We start from the raw sequence: 16,114 nt of genomic DNA, 5'->3' as shown, positions 1-16,114 counted from the left end.
GGTCGTCATCCTCCCCTCCTTTTAAATCTGTATTCCTGCCTCAGCCCCATTCTTCTCCTCTTCCTGTGGCTTTAGCTACATCCATGGCCTGTGGAACACCTCCTCCAGGAAGCCCCCAGACCCTGTAAGCTCAACAGCCCAAACCGGATGCTCTTCCCACTTCTGTCTTCTCCCAAGCCCCATATACCTGCATCCCTTCCACTCATCACCTCCCAGTTTCATTACAGCCCCTGTTCCTGGCCTTCTCTCCCACCTCCTCCCTGCCTCAGCCTCACTCCCTGTGCCCCCGTCCTCCCCACCCCTGGGCTTTCTCCGATTCCATATACCTCGGGGTCAGGCATGCCCGTCTTCCTATCAATGCTGCATAGCCTTGCCATCAACTCAAACAAACTGGCAAACTGATAGTCGTCTCAGAACCTCAGTTTCCCCATCTGGCGTCAAGACCTTCTGGTCTCCAAGTTGCTGCTGCCATGGGAGTGTCCGTCAAGCTGCCACTAGAGGGAGCATCTCATCCACAGACCAGGAAAGAGGGCCCTTCTGAGCAAAAGGAAGCCCCCAGCCACCCTTCCAAGGCTCTGATTCTCAGGGCTGGGGTAGCCAGAGTTGCCACCTATATTCCCCCAGCGCAGGAAGCAACAGAGGGGAGCAGTGTTCCAGTGCCACACAGCTGTTGGGGCAGTGCTGCACTCTGGGCCTCTGGGGGCTCCTGTGGGCATGGGCTTGTCTGCCCAGGTGGCTACTGGGAGGGTTGGGCCTTGGGGATCCCCTGGGGCTAAAGGAGACCCATTCTTGCCTCTCCGGCTAGGCTGGTCAGTCCCTGTGGGGAGTATCAGGAGACTGCAAGAACAATGGCAGGTCCTTGGCCAGTCCATCCTCTAAGCCTCAGTTTCTGCCTCTGTAAAATGGGGATCATCACAGTTCCCGCCTCATGGAGCTGCGATGAAGAAGCGGTGTCTGCAGACATCCGGGGCCTGCCTGCCAGGCTCAGTGCATAGGGCTGCTTCAGACCCAGTCGTGGTATCTGGCCAGACTCCTCTGTGACCTTCCCAGTGAGCGAGACCCCTGACTCCCTCCAGCTGTCACCACCCAGCACCTCCTAAGGCACTCCACACTCCAGTTCAGACTCAGGGCCCCAGAGCCCCTACCGGCTCTTTGTCCTCACCTGGTTGCCTGATCCCCTTGAGCCTTGGCACGCCCTTCCCTGCCTCTCTCTGCCCTCATGGTGGGCAAGGGCCCTGCCTTCTCTTGAGGAATCCCTCTCCCACTTCCTGCAGTGAGCGCCAGGCTGTGAGCCTGACAGCTCCCATTTGCTGTGTGACCTTGAACAAGTCACGCCACCTCTCTGATCCTCATGTTCTTGACTCCCCTGGGGCCAGTGCCTGCAACTGAGCTCTGTGATGCAGTTCCTGGCTCCCAGCAGGCGCTCCATCGATGGGTGCCTCATCCCTGGCTGTTGTGACAGGGACAAAGTGGAGTACCCTAAGGCCCCTGAGCCTCTGGGTGGGGTCTCCGCCCTCCCCCAGGCTTTTGTATGGCTTCCTGAGGACCCACCTGCGTGATGCAGGCCCCCGTGAAGGCCACAATCACAGCCACCACGTTAACTGTGAGCTGGAACTGCAAGAACTTGGAGATGCTGTCATAGACATTGCGGCCCCACATCACTGCCTTGACGATACTGCTGAAATTGTCGTCTGTCAGGATGATGTCTGAGGCCTCCTTGGCCACATCAGTGCCTGCGATGCCCTGTGGGGACAGGGACAGGAGGTTGGGTGGGGTGGCCAGGGGAGGTGACCACTTCTAGCATCACCATCCTCACCCCCTCCACATCCTCAGTCCTACACAACTCCCTAGTACACACACCCAGCGGGCCCAGCACAGCCAGACCACACAGGGACACCCCGCTCTTCACGCTCCTCACAGACCCAACTCCCTTCACCCTCAGGAAGCCTCACCCTGGCCCCTTCTCCCGCTCTGTTCTCTTCCTCCTCAGCCTGCAAGTGTCCCCCTTCACACAGCTCCCCCAGAGCAAGGAGCATCCTACGCCCTTCCAGGAAGACCTCGGGGTCAGGCTGAGTCTCGAGAACGGTGGGCACCCACGGCGGATGGCGAGTGGGCCAAGTGTGAGCTGGGGCTCCTGAGTAGCCAGTCCAAGGCTGTGCAGTCCCATCTCCCCAGCCCCCACCACCCCAGGCCCTCTGCGGGCCGCTCCTACCATGGCAAAGCCCACGTCAGCCTTCTTGAGTGCAGGCCCGTCGTTGGTCCCGTCCCCCGTCACGGCCACCACCTGCCGCTGCTCAGTGTGTGTGCTGTCGATGATGCCTGTGGGGGCGGGAGTGTGCTCAGGCCCTGGGCCACTCAGGTGGGAGGCAGTCTGGGCCAGCCCTTGTCCTCAGGAGGGGCCTGGCTGGGCATGACTTCCTCTCTGGTCCCTGTGCAGTCGCCCCCTCCATCCAGGCTCTTCTCAGCTGCAGGCTGGCCTATAGCTGCCAGCAGGTCATGCTGGGCTCCTTATTGGGCTGGTGCTGGCTTGGGGCCCCCTGTGGCCTGGGCCCTGCTCACCTCTCCAGCCCCATCTTTGCTCTCTGCAACCCGTGGCCACATTGGCACCCACCCTAACCAGAAACACTGTATCCTCTAACTGTGCTCAGGGCCCCCTCTGCCTCTGCAGGGCTCCCAGGGTTTCAGCAGGACCCCACCATCTGTTCCTCCCGACACCACTAGCCAGCAACCTTCTCCCTGGGGAGTCCAGGCTTGCTGAGGAGGCCTTGGCTTTGCCATTTGCCAATGACCTCTGCCCCACCATTCTGGCCCTGACCTCTCTCCAGACATTCATCTTCAATAAAACATTCAACAAATAACAGAATGAACAAATGACATGGCCCCAGTTGCTGAGCTGGGGCCAGTGGAAGAGGGTGGGTGAAGGATGCCATCGGTGGGGACCTGTGGAGTTTGTGGGACTCCTCATTCATGGGGCTTGCAAGGAGGGATGTCCATGGGCAGGATAGGAATTTGGGTGTCAGCATCCATGTGTCTCTGTCTCATTCTGCACATTGAATGTATCACCAAGGCCTGCCAATTCTGGCTCCAAAATCCCACTGAAACCCTTCCTTTCCTCTCTGTCTCCACCCTCGGCCGCCAGCATCACTGGGTTTCCTCTCACTGACTCCGGGCTGCCCCTCCAACCTGCTTCCCCACAGCAACCCCAGGATCCCTCTAAAACCCACGTCTGAACAGTCCCATCCCCCACCCATCCCCGGAACGTCATTCTTCCGCTTTCCCCCTTGGCCTCACGATAACATCCATGTTCTTAGCTCCACTTATGAAGTCCTCTGTGACCAGGCCTCACCCGCACCCTGACCTCTTCTCTTCTCTCATTGCCCAGCCACCCCCGATCTGTGCTTGCAGTCCCACAGAGCTAGCCCTCGCTGGCCCATCTCTGTGCAGGCTGTTCCCTTGGCTGGAGGTACTCCTGTCACCCACCTGTACTGTATTTTTGGCTCAGATGCTGCCTTTCCCAGGAAGCCTTTCTGACCCTCTGAGGATCCCTGCCCACCCTTAATCAGATCCCTGTAACTCTGTGTGCTGCTCCATCCTTGTGTCTCTCTCTGTTCTGTGCCTAGCAGACAGCAGCAGCCTGTGGAATGAGGGGCTGAGTTCCATGACTTGGGGCACTGTGCCCCCCACCTGCTCCTTGCAGGTCTACCCTCTTCCAGGCCCAGCTGCAGTGCCCTGTGTTCTGGGAATCGTCCTGGGCTGCTCCCACCCAGCTGGCAGTGAGCCCTCAGTTCCACCGTCCTGGACTCAGCCTCTCCAAGCTTGTCCCCTTGGGACATTAGGCCTGAGTTTCCATGGTTCCCTCAGTCAGTCTGGGGGCTCCTCCAAGGCAGGGAGGGGTCAAATTTCTGCCCTGTGGGTCCCAGGTGGCGTGGGCCTTTGCATAGCTCAAGCTGTGCGGAAAGCTGGGAGGAAACCTCTCCCTAGACCCCCTCCCCTCCTCCAGTCCTGGGGTGGCCTGACTGTGGGCAGTCACCAGGGGCCTTCCTGTGGCCGCCTCCTAAGGCCACATTTCTGTTCTGTCCCCGCAGACCTCTCAGCAATTATTCCCACCATGAGCCACACGTTCCTCCTCCACAGGCCTCCTTACTTGTCTTCCTGGCACCACTCCCCCCGGCCATCCTCCTGCCCCTCTAGCCTCCTCCCCTTGGCCTCCTCTGGTAGGTTCTCAGTCTCACCATCACTCAGGCAGCTCTTGGCTTCTGTGGCTCCTCTCTCCCCACCCACATGTGCCACCCAGGACTCTGTCTCAGGCCTGCTGTCCGTCCTGGCTCGATGTCCAATGCTTTTCTCCAACAGGTATAGACTGATGGGATCCCAGACACTCCTGCTCCTCATCCCTCCATGACATGCAAACCACCACCCAGCCCAGACCCCTCCACCACCCAGACTTTCTCAGACCCGCACCTGGCAGCTCCACCTGAGGTGTCACCACTGTGGGCAGGTGACAGCTCTTCAGTGGGACAATCCTGCGGGACAATCTTGTGGGACTGCCAGGCCATGCTCTGCACTGCAGGGTAAGTTTTCTAAAAGGATGCTTCTACTCTCTAAACGCTCCCATGTTCCCGAGCCTGGTGACATGGTGCAGGCCACAGCAGGGTACTCAAGTGGGCACTGGCGGCCCTGCAGGATCTGCTGCCCTCCCACCTGCTCCAGTCTCCTGTAGCTTCCCTCTCCCGTCCCAAGGTCCTGGCCCAGATCCTTGAAGGCACCTGGGGATTTTCTGCCTCCAGCCCTTTGCAGAGCAGTTCCCTGCCTTGCCTCAAGCATAGGCCCTACCAACCCTGGAGCCCATCCCACCTTCCATGGCCTGTGACCTAAAGCCTCCCTAATCCAAGTTTGAGGCCAGTGTCGGGCCGAGAGCACCCCTGCCAGCAGTGTAGACTTTCGCTCTATGCAGGGACCACTTATTCAATGCCTGCTGCATGCAGCCTGGCCCAGGAATTCCACGTGGGCAGGACCATGCCTGCCCTGAGCAGGGCTGGCACCTAGCAGGACCTCAGTGAACAGTTATGGAGAGAATGAGTGAATGAATAAGAGTAAGGATGGGCTGGGGGCCTTCTGCTCCCTTGTGGTTCTGGGGTTCTCTCCCCAGGCCAGATCTGCTTCCGTTAATGTCCTTGGGCAGCACCTTTGAAAGAGGAATCTAAGATGTTCTAGGGCTGATCTCCGGTGGACACCTGCTCCCATAGCCATTTTACAAATGAGGAAACAGAGTCCCAGAGTGGGATTTGCCAAAGGCCACAGAGCAGGTCAGTGGCAAAGCCAGGACCGTGTGACTCTAAAAATACCCAGCTGGCTGGGTATAGTGGCTCCTGCCTGTAATCCCAGCACTTTGGGATGTCAAAGGCAGGAGGACTGCTTGAGGCCAGGAGTTCGAGACCAGCCTGGGCAATATAGGGAGACCCTGTCTCTACAAAGAATTAAAAAAAATTATCCAGGCGTGTTGACACATGCCTGTGGTCCTAGCTACTTGGGAGGCTGAGGCAGGAGGATTGCTTGAGCCTAGGTGTTTGAGGTTGCAGTGAGCTATGATTGCACCACTGCACTCTAGACTAGGCGACAGAGGGAGACCCTGTCTCAAATAAAATAAAATAAAAATAAAGAGTGCCCAGCACCCGGCCACCTAGGCTCAGCAAGTGGTGCACCCTCCCTTTGAAGGCAGGAGCAAGACTTTGGCTTTTGGTTTCATCCCTCAGGTGGCTATTCCCAAGACAGTGCATCCCTGGGGTCCTGGTCACAAATGTTGGTTGGTTGCCTCAGGGACCAGACAGACCAAGAGACTAAAAGCTCTGAGACCAGACTGAGAACAAGTGAAGTAGGCTGAGTGTCGGACCACAAGCAGCAATAAGGACTATGTCAAAGGTGAGAGAGGAGGGTCTGCGTAGTCTTTCAAATTCATCATTTAAAAAGGCGCTGTACCGGCCACATAGAACACATCTGTGGGCCCCATTCAGCCCTGACCTGGGAGTTTGGGACCCCACAAAGGCCCAGGTCCATTGTTTCCTAGGGGAGTTGGAGGCCCAGAGAGAAGACTTAGTCCCATCTCCTTCTGGCCCCTTGCAGGCTCCCAGGGCTGAAAAGGGGGCGACATAAGGCTGTACCCAGGTGTGAAGAGTCGGGGGCGAGGGGCCCTTCCCTTCTGGGAAGAAGCTGCAAGTGCCAGGAGAGGAGGGCCCAGTTTCTGGCCTGGTACTGGGCTTCAGGATCGCCCGTGCCCGCCCAAGTCTTACCTTTAACCAGGGTATGCTTGTCCGTGGGGGAGGAGCGAGCCAGCACCCGCAGCTTTGGCCAGATCTTGTCAATTCGCTCCTGCTCAATCTGGAGAGGGATGGGGAAGGGGGCGGGTCGGTGGGGTTGGGGAGAGAAACTGAGGCCTGGAGAAGGGAGGGGACATGCCCAGAGTCACTGGGCTCTTAGCAGCACACTGGCTGGCTTCTGTACTATCATGCAGCACCCTACCTCCCAGCCCCCATCTAAGCACGTTCCCCAGAGGATGCTTTACGCTGGGACACGCACCTCCCCCTTCTCGTTGCGGATCCTTCTGTTGAACTCCTTGCCCTCGAGGCACAGAAAGTCCTCCCCAGGATGGATGATGCCACACTTGATGGCGATGGCCCGAGCCGTGTTGATATTGTCACCAGTGACCATGCGGACTGTGATGCCTGCCCGCTGGCACTTGCGGATGGCTTCTGGGACCTGGGCAGGAGCGCAGGGGCCATGGGGGAGGGTACCACCTCAGGCAGATCCCCCCTGCCTTCATGGATTCCAGAGGAGCCCTTCTTACAGGCAGCTCTACTGAAAGGGGACTAGATGACTATGAGATACTGATGGCACACATGGCACATGGGCCACAGCCTCCCTTCCTGTGCCCATGGCAGGCATTGTTAATCGATCACACATCCCTTGATTAAACCCTGATGTGGTTCTCATCACAGAGTCCCAGGTGGCTACCACCTATTGACCATAACAGTCCATCCTGAGACAGAACCACTGGCTGTCTTGACCTGGGCAAAGACTTTGGAAAGACTTCCACGAACACCTCCTCAGATCTGGCCCCAGGTAAGCTTGGCCAGGTGAACTTGTCCTTGTCTCACCCACATACACAGTTCCTGCAAACTTGACAAATCCATTTGTGTATTTTCAGTTTCTTGGGGGGATATTTGCATTTGGGAGCATTTTACTTACAGAATGTGACACGGGTTTAGAATATGTATAAATGATTACGCTTCATGTAAAATATACCATTTCTCTGCAATAATAAGGATAGTTCTTCCCTCTCTGACTGTAATGACAGACGATATCTGGGACAATCAGGCCAGATCAGAGCCAGCCAATCAGAAGGCACAAGGCTTCCCAGCCCCGCCCCACCCCAGCAGCCAGCCCTGAGCAGAGCTAAGGGTTTCCCCCGCGGAAATCCGCCTGGAGCTGGGGCAGCCCTTTATACACAACAGAAATCAATGGAACGAGTGATTCTTACCCGAGGGCAATGACAAATAATAAAATAATATTTGCTGCAGAACGTCTTTCAGTGGGAGAGAACATGTCAAGGGCAGAAAATCCAGTTGTTTGGAAAGATCACAGCCTGTTAGAATCCCCAGCCTGGAAGGACTCAGTCCGACGTTCCCTCCCTGCACACCTCACAGTGACCAGGAGCGCACTCCAGCATCCACCTGCCAAGCCACCGCTGAGGGAGTTAGAACCTATGGATTGAGTCATATTCCCCCTAAAAGACAGACTGGAGCCCTAAGCCCCAGTACCTGTGTATGTGACCTTGCTTAGAGATAGGGTCATTATAGCGGTAAATCCAGCTAAAATGAGCACATCACGGTAAGTCCTAATCCAACAGGAATGGTATCCTTATAAAGAGGAAATTTGGACACAAAGATATGCAAAGGAGATGCCATGCAGAAATCGGGGTGCTGCTTCTACACTCCAAGGAGGCCAAAGGTGGCCAGCAAGCCACTGGAAGCTGAGAGAGAGGCGGAGACAGCGCCTCCCTACCATCACTGGAAAGAGCCAGCCCTGCTGACACTTTGGTCTCAAACAGACGTCCAGCCTCCAGGACTGTGAGACAACAAACTGCTATTGAGCCACTCAGTTTGTGTGACTTTGTTACAGCAGCCCTAGAAAACTAGTACAAACAGTTAGAAGGTGGGGCCAAGCCTGACTGGGATAGCCCCTGCCCTGGTCTCCTCTCTGCCCTCAGCAATGGTAAGAACAAGGATCGGCCTTGACTGTCTCGCCTGTGTCCACCCCATCCGCAGCACCCACCACTCCTTCAGCCCCCACCACTATCGTCTCAAGCTGGGTCATTGCCCAGCCTGCCTCTGGGCAGGAGGGCAGGGGCCATGGGGGAGGGCACCACCCTCCCTGTGTACTCTGTGCAGAGGGCACTGCCTGGACGCTCTTTCTTTACCCTGGCCACTAGTGACCTACCTGAGTGTCAGCCTGTGGGGCTGCCCTCTTTCAGGGGCTCCACCCTGACGCCTTCAAGAGGAAACCCACAGTTCTGAGTGTGGCTGTCTTGTGGTGTGAGGAACAGATGTCCTGGAGGGGCAGGGTCCCAGTAAGGAGGCCTCTCTAGCTACTGGAGTTGTCTCAGAGACCGGCTCTGTGGTGACAGATAGTCATCTCCCTGTTGTTGAAGGGTTAGAGCAGGGCCAGCTGACCACCAGCCTCCTCTGGGGCTTATTTCCAGGGCCTGGGGAGAAGCCTTCCAGTGCCCACTTGGGGCTTGGGGGCCATGTGAGCAAGGCCTCTGCCTCATGCCACAGCGGCTAATCACGTAAGCAAACGTGACCTCATTTTTACAGAGCTGGAGGGAGTGGGGACGTGGAATGTCAAAGATCCTGTTTATATAACTTACTAATAGCCTCATGACGGCTGTAACATGGGCTGTGACCCCCTGTTCTCACCTGCCCCTGAGAACAGCAAAGAGCTGCTGTTTCCTGGGAACACACACCTCATCTGGCTCCTGCCCCCAAAAGGAGGAATTTAGGTTCTTGGTTTCAAAGATGCTGGAGGTCTTGGAGTTGGAAAGGGCTTTGGGTCATTGACTTTGACCCTTTGCTCATTGTCTAGATCTGTTCCCAGGTGTCCTCAACAGATGGGCTGGTCAGCCTCTGCTTGCACACCCCTGATGACAGGGCACTCCCTCCCTCTAATGCCCACTGCTCCACGGTGGAACAAGTCTAGCTGATTTTTTTACACAACCTTTCTTTTTTCAGATAGCAGAGCATTACCTTGCATCAGACCTGTACTCTATTTGGAGGCAGGGTCTTTGGCACAGGCCTATACAAAAGGCTCTGGGAACACAGAAGGGGGTTTTGTACTGCTGAGTATATGTGCTACTGAAAGAGCACAGAGGGCACTGTTGCTTTAGAAGAAAGTGGGTGGGAAGGAGAAATCAAGGAGGACTTCCTGGAGGAGGGGATGTTTGAGCTGCCAACTGAGGCTCTGGTTCCTGGCATTGTGCCAGGGCTGAGGCTACACAGATGAACAGAGATTAGTCCTGGCCACAGAGCACTGTCCACTCTGCATTGGCAGAGAAGGCCTGAGGTATGAACGGGTCTGAGGGCCATGCTGCAGGTAATCTGGAGGGGCTGAGGCTGAGAGAAGATGTGGGTTAGGGACTGCAGACCATGAATTTGGAGAGGGGCAGAAGGTGCTGGACCAGGGATATGCTCCTTCAGGCACTGGGAACTGTGAGAAGTTCTGAGCCAGGAATGAGGCGATCAGTGCTGCGTTTTAGAAAGACTCTCACTTTCAAGACTGTCTCCCAGAGCCAAAATCAGCCATTGTCTGGGCCTCTCCAAGCAAGCTGGCTTCATGGGAAAAATGAGACTAATTTTTACGGACCCTATACTTTCCTCTGTGCAGTGGAGAGAGGGCTTGGGGACCAAAGGGTTGGGCTGGGTTTTGCTCTAGGGTTTCACATGAACCCCGGTTTCTTCATCTGTAAAATGGGTACAATAGTATCTACCCTTCAGCAAGGCTGGGGGAACTCTATGACAGGGCACAAACAGCCCACGCACAGGATGGGCACGTGCACACCTTTTTCAAGTCCCTTTTCTCTCATAAATGCAGCAGGGCATTCACGAGGCCCCAGCCACTCCGCATCTCTTCCTGCCTTCTTGCCCTGCTCATGCTCTCCCCTCTGCCTGGAATGCCCTCCCTCCCTTAGCCTCTATGTGTCAAGTCTGTCCCATCTTATAAGTGAAATGCTCTATTCATGAAGCCATTCCTGATTGCTGCAACCCAACGGGATGTTTTCTTAAGCCGCTCTCAGGACTCAGTTTTGTTGCTCACTCATTCACTTATTGGACAAACAGCTCTGGAGTATCTAACTGCTCTGGATACTGAGGATCCGGAGATGTTTAAGACTCAAACCCCAGAGGCATCGATCCAGTTGAAATACGCTTCCCACATCAGTAAAATTACTGTGAAATTAAAAATAAATAAATAAGTTTGGGAAAACATGACTTCTGTCGCTAAAATTATCCTAGATATTTCTCACTGAGGAAAAGCAGCCAGGAAATGGGTGCTTCCTGTTTTCATTAAATAAAAGCTTTTAAACATCTGTTGTTTCTGTGACAGCCGTTGTCTGTGACTCCGAGGGCTTCAAACACCCCCGGATAACCCGGCAAATCCCAGACCACTGCTCTCCTGATGGCTTTATCGGCACTGACTTCAATCAACCTTGGAAAATGTACCCACTATATGGGCCGACAGTGGGGTGCTTTGGCAAGGGTGTTTTGATCTGTTCTAGCCTTTGGTCTTCTCGTGAGAGGAAGGCAATGTGGAGATTCAACCCCTTGACAGCCAGGGAAACCGAGGGAGGCAGAGACTGTTTTCTTGCAGTTGCAAAATGAATCTTAGTGTGTCTGCAGGGCCCTAGAGATGGTCCAGGCTGAGGTTCTCCCTCTGGCTGAGCCTCCTAGGCTGGAGGCACCAGGAAGGGCATTCACCTGTGAGATTTACAGAGGGTGACAAAGAATTCTGTATAAACGGATGAGTCCAGGAGGACAGAGCCCTGGGGAGCTTGACAAAAACACCGTCACCATAGGCACACACGTTCCCTGAAGGTCACCCCTAAAAACTGGGGATAGTGGTTGCCTCTGAGGTGGGAACCAAGGAGCTAGAAGGGGCAGGAATGACCTACCTAAAAAACAAACAAACAAACAAACAAATAAACAAAACCATACCCACCCGTCTCCTTGGGCCCTGCATCCATCCCGCCCCACTCAGAGATGCTGAATCAACTCTGAGCTTTTATGCTTGCAAGTGGTGTCACCTGTAACCCTACTGTGTCCCTCACTGTGATTGTTGGACAGTCTGATTCTCTCAGTTTTCAGGTGGGGAAACTGAGGCCATCTGTGAGGGAGTGGCAGGGGCAGAATTAGAACCCATGTCCCTTGAGTCTGCTGTGTCACTTGAGTAAGTTACCGCTGTGAAACAGTTTATGACTCCTATACAGACATCCCAGGGGTGAGCCGACAGGAGGGAGGGTGGCCCATGTGGATGCCTTGACTGAAGGAAGTGAGGGAAGATGGGAGGGTAAGTCTTCCGGTCAACTCTTTCTCTCTCTGGGGACGTCAGAGCTTGGGAGGGACCCAAGGGGCACCTGGGCTGACTTCCCATTTCATAGATGAGAACACTGAGGCTCACAGAGGGAAGTGGCTTGTTAGTGGCAAAGTTGGGGGTTGGGGGTTGGCTCCAGGCCCCCCTTTCCCAGAGTCTGTGCCTGCAGCCAGCTTCTCTGGATGACCATGCTGTCAACAGAAAATGCCAGGGACCCAGCTCTGCCCCTTCAGGCCCTGGGCATGGGGAGCTCTCATCCCTGTCCTCATCTGCTCATCCTCTTAACTTAGAACGTCCTCCTCTCCTCTCCTCTCCTCTCCTCTCCTCTCCTCTCCTCTCCTCTCTCCTCTCCTCTCCTTTCCTTTCTTTGTGTGTGTGTGTGTGTGTGTGTGTGTGTGTGTGTGTGTGTGTGTGTGGTAACCAGGCAAAGACCCTGAGGCAGGGAGGCAGAAAACCTGTTCTAATCTGGGTTCACTCAGCCACTTTGGGCACATCACTGTCCCCCTCTGGGCCTCGGTGTTTTCTTCTGGAAATTGGGGTTTGTGGGGGAAGGTGTTTGGACTAGATCAGCCACTCAAACCTCAAGTCATGCCCTGTGAGAGTCGTGAAATTTGCTCAGTGGGTGGTGACCAACATTTTAAAAAAGAAACAAATAAATAGAAGAACGGAAAATAGTTAAGTGCATCCCATTATATTGTGAAATTCTTGCTTTGGTGAAGTGTGTGTGTTCACTGAGTCATGACATAAAATACATTTCTTATTGTGCGTCATGGTCAAATAACAGTTGGGACCTGCTGGTGTCTTCCACTCATCTAAGGGATGTTTCCAAGGCAGGGTGGTGAGCCAGGAACTCTGGGAGTGACCAGGAAGGGGGAGGTTGTGGGATTGGGAAGGACAGGGGTGTGGGCAGGCCAGCCTCAAGTGCTGTGCAAGGATGAAGAGTTTTTAGTAATGAGATAACACATCACAGTGAAGCCTGGACCCATTAGTGGCTGGTAATGAGGAGGTGTCCCACAGGGAGGCTGATAAATGGCCTATCTGTCCATGGAGAGAGAGGTTTGCAGGAAAGCACGTGTGGGTTCCACTGCCAAGCTCCAGGGACATTAATTGTCTTTGCTGTTTTAGGATCTTGATAGGAGTGAGGAAGCCACAATGACACCCCCAACTCATTCATTCCACAAACACTCACTGAACACCTTTGGTAGGCTAGACTGTGTGTCCAGGGCTGTTACGTGTCCCCTGGATCTAGGGTAATGAAATCTACTGGAGAGGGCATGAAGGAAGGGGACCCACACATGTAGCCCACCTATCTTGTGCCAGATGCTCTGCCTGTTGCTCGTAGATACATGATCTGAGCCTTCATGATATCCCAGAGGGGGTGTGTGTGATACTATTATTATCCTCAGTATGCAGATGAGGCTCAGAGAGGTTATGTAACTGGTTCAACGTCACACAGCCAGCTGTGCTGGCACTCAGGATCACAGATCTGTCTGATGTCTGAGCTCACACTTTGAACCCTCTCCCTGCTGCCTAAAATGTGAAAGTCCATGCCTGTGACCTCCTAGTTTCATTTTTTTTGGAATGCAGAATCTTATAACATCAGGGCCAGGAACTTGGAGGGCATCTTATCTATCCCTTTTACCTTAAAGAAAGGGAAGCTGAGGCTCAGAGAGGAGTAGGGAATGGCCAGAGACCCCCAAAGAACAGTGTCAGGGTAGGTCCATTAAGGAGTGGAGGACGTGGATCCTCAAAGCATCAGCACCAAATCTTACAGCAGAGGCCAATCGACCCGGCCAGGGCCTGGCCAGGGCATCCGGTCTGGACCCAACAGTTGAGTGAGTCCTGGGAGGATGGGGAAGCAAGCCCCTCCTGCACCCTGCCTCATGCCCGGGGTGCTCCCCTGGGGCCTGGCGGTGTGAGCTGACTCACTCTGCCCGCCCATGCAGCGTTTTGGAGATTCAGGACAGCTTCCTCTGCTCCCCACAGCCTTTCTTCAGCCTGGGCAGCCTCACAGACCACACACATCTCATCTTCCCCTGACCCTGGCAGCTCTAGCACTGAGTTCTTGGCCTTCCCCTCCAGGTGCAGATTCAGCTGAAGGAGACTGAAGACCTACTGTATGCTGAGCACCCCACTAGGTGTACTGATAGGCATCACCTCCCTCGATCCTTGTGAAGTGGGCGCTGTCAGCCCCCTTCCCTTCTGCTTGAGAATGTGACCTGCAGTTAACGTTCTAGCTCTGTTCCCCTGGAAACCTGATGAAGGTGGACTCTCCGCTGTGTTCCTAGGCCAGCTTGCTAGGGTAAACTGGCTGGTAAACTGCATCTGCACTGGGAGAAACTATAAATACTGACAGGGACACCACACTTCAGGTTCTCCTGAGTGCAATGACCCTTGCTATTGGGCGTGTCCTTTGTAGGGACCCTGGAATCCATGTTTGTGGATTTGTTACAGGAGATCCTGGCTCCTGCAGGGCAAGAGGTTTCTAAGGCAGGGCAGCCCCTACACTTGTCCCTTGGGGGACCAGAGGGAAGAGCTCATGGTGGCTGGGTGGACAGCTCGAGGACTGCCCCCATGGCAGAGCAACACCTGCTGGCAACCTGTGGGTTCTGTGTCCTTCTAGGCTGACCCATGCCATGTGTGGTCTACACTGTTTCTCATGGGCGATTCTCTTATAAGGATCAGGGGAAGGAGATCCCCATGGGCATTGTGTGGAAACTGAGACTCAAAGAGGTGAAGTGACTTATTTCAGGTCACCCAGGTGGCTGGCCTCCCAGCCTCATCCCCTTTCCCTGAGCTTGCTGGCCCTGGGGCCTACCTCTGGCCGCACGGGGTCCTCGATGCCCACCACGCAGATGCAGGTGAGTTCGTTGAGGATGTCATTCTCGTTGTCCCAGTCCGGCTCGGGGCTGCTGGGGAAGTCGCGGTAGGCCACGCAGATAGTGCGGAGCCCATCGCAAGCCATAGGCTCAATCACCTTCTTTACCATCTCGTCCCGGTCGCGGGGCCGGAAGACACGGGGCTCTCCCGCCCCATTGAGGATTTTGCAGCACCTGGGAGGGGGATGGAAGGGAGATGGGGAGCCCAAGGAATGCTCCTTCTGAACGGCTCAGAGACCACCTCCCCACCCTCGTGATGCCCAGCTGGCTGTGGCTGGTCATCCAGTGCCCATCTAGTCCATGCCCCAGGCAGGGTGAAATCAGGCGTCCTTCCTGCAATTTTTGCCCAGGCCACTCAGCAAGCGGAGCCCCACTTTGATGTATTATATACTCACAAGATTCATCTGAAATAACACTCCCACAGCTGAAGTGGTTTACAAAGCACATAAAACCCAGGCTAGTAGTTCTTGACCCTGCCTGCACATTAGAATTGCCTGGGGGAGCCTTTAATAAATATCCATGTGTGAGCCTTGCCCCAGAGGTTCCAGTTCAATTTGTTTGGGGTGAATCCAGGGTGAATTTTTTTTAAATACTCCTCAGAGTGATTCCAATGTGTAGCCAGGGTTGAGAGCCACTGGGGGCTAGAACAATCCTCTCAACGTACAAGTGGGGAAACTGAGGGCAGAGAAGGGAAGGGATTTGCTTAGTTCACCAGGCTTATTTCCAGCACTCCTCTGGAGTCAGAGAAGTGTGGCTAATAATGAAAATAGCTACCATCAACCGGCTCTATGCTAAAGGAAGTGAAATAAGAGAGATCTAAGTGTGATAACGGGTAGAACTTTCTGATGAACCAGTGGCTTAGGGAGGAGAAGGGGGAGGACTCTGGCTATAGAAATGTTTAAGAGGATATAGTGGAAGACACAGTGGCCAAGGGGCATGAAAGTGAAGATGAATCTTCCTGGATGGCCTTGGGCAGGACCTCTGTGGCTCTGGGTGCTAGATGGCCACTCTAGCCCAGCAGGCTGCTGAGCCTGGCCTGGATGGCGGCCAGTGCCGTATGACCCTGACATCCCCAGCTCCCTGCACCAGGGCACAGCCCTCAGCCCCGGCGCCCTGCCCAGCGCTTACTTCTTGAGCACGATCTCAGAAGCCCCCTTGCTGTACATGCGGAAGCTCTCGTCGGGCAGCTTGATGACAGTGCTCATGGACTTGCGCACGGAGTTGAAGGTGTACACTTTGTACAGCTTCTCCTCTGGCATCTGGCTGCGCACGGGCTCGTAGTCCTGCTTCAGGTCCAGCACGAAGCCCAGCAGGCCGCACTCCGTCTTGTTGCCCACCTGCCGAGGCAGGGCGCCCTCCTTCTCTGGGGGCTGCGGAGAGAGGCAGGAGCGGCTGGCACCTGGTGGGGCCTGTGTCAGGGGAGCCCCTGCCCCGGCTGCCACTGAGGCTCTGGGACTGCCACCAGGTGGTCTCTGGGCTGGGGGCTGAGCCCTCAGGGAACCCTTGGCCCATCCCCTGCACCCTCAGGGTTCTGCATCCCAGGTCCAGTCCTGGCTCCGGGTGAAAGGAGTGAAGCAAGATCAGCTTTTAAAAAAATT

At 55.1% G+C, this 16,114-nt stretch overlaps 1 protein-coding gene across 13 annotated transcripts in view; it reads right to left on the bottom strand.

Annotated features, from left to right (window-relative positions):
- The window catches only part of ATP2B2 (ATPase plasma membrane Ca2+ transporting 2), a 381,947-nt gene that overhangs the window by 20,065 nt on the left and 345,768 nt on the right, over positions 1 to 16,114 (bottom strand). For all 13 annotated transcript variants that reach the window (XR_012090577.1, XR_012090579.1, XR_012090580.1 and 10 more), the window contains 6 exons: positions 15,645 to 15,886; positions 14,456 to 14,690; positions 6,574 to 6,753; positions 6,288 to 6,375; positions 2,213 to 2,319; positions 1,552 to 1,743 (listed from right to left, as the gene is read on the bottom strand). Coding sequence is in view for 8 of the 13 variants with exons in the window: in XM_073009848.1 (XP_072865949.1) it covers positions 1,552 to 1,743; positions 2,213 to 2,319; positions 6,288 to 6,375; positions 6,574 to 6,753; positions 14,456 to 14,690; positions 15,645 to 15,886 (1,044 nt within the window). In the remaining 5 variants the exon portion in view is untranslated. The remainder of the gene's footprint in view (positions 1 to 1,551; positions 1,744 to 2,212; positions 2,320 to 6,287; positions 6,376 to 6,573; positions 6,754 to 14,455; positions 14,691 to 15,644; positions 15,887 to 16,114) is intronic.

Source organism: Chlorocebus sabaeus, chromosome 22 (genome assembly GCF_047675955.1).
Source record: "Chlorocebus sabaeus isolate Y175 chromosome 22, mChlSab1.0.hap1, whole genome shotgun sequence".
Lineage (NCBI taxonomy): Eukaryota > Metazoa > Chordata > Mammalia > Primates > Cercopithecidae > Chlorocebus > Chlorocebus sabaeus.
Note: the sequence above shows the minus strand (reverse complement) of the source record. Positions and strands in the feature narration are given on the sequence as shown.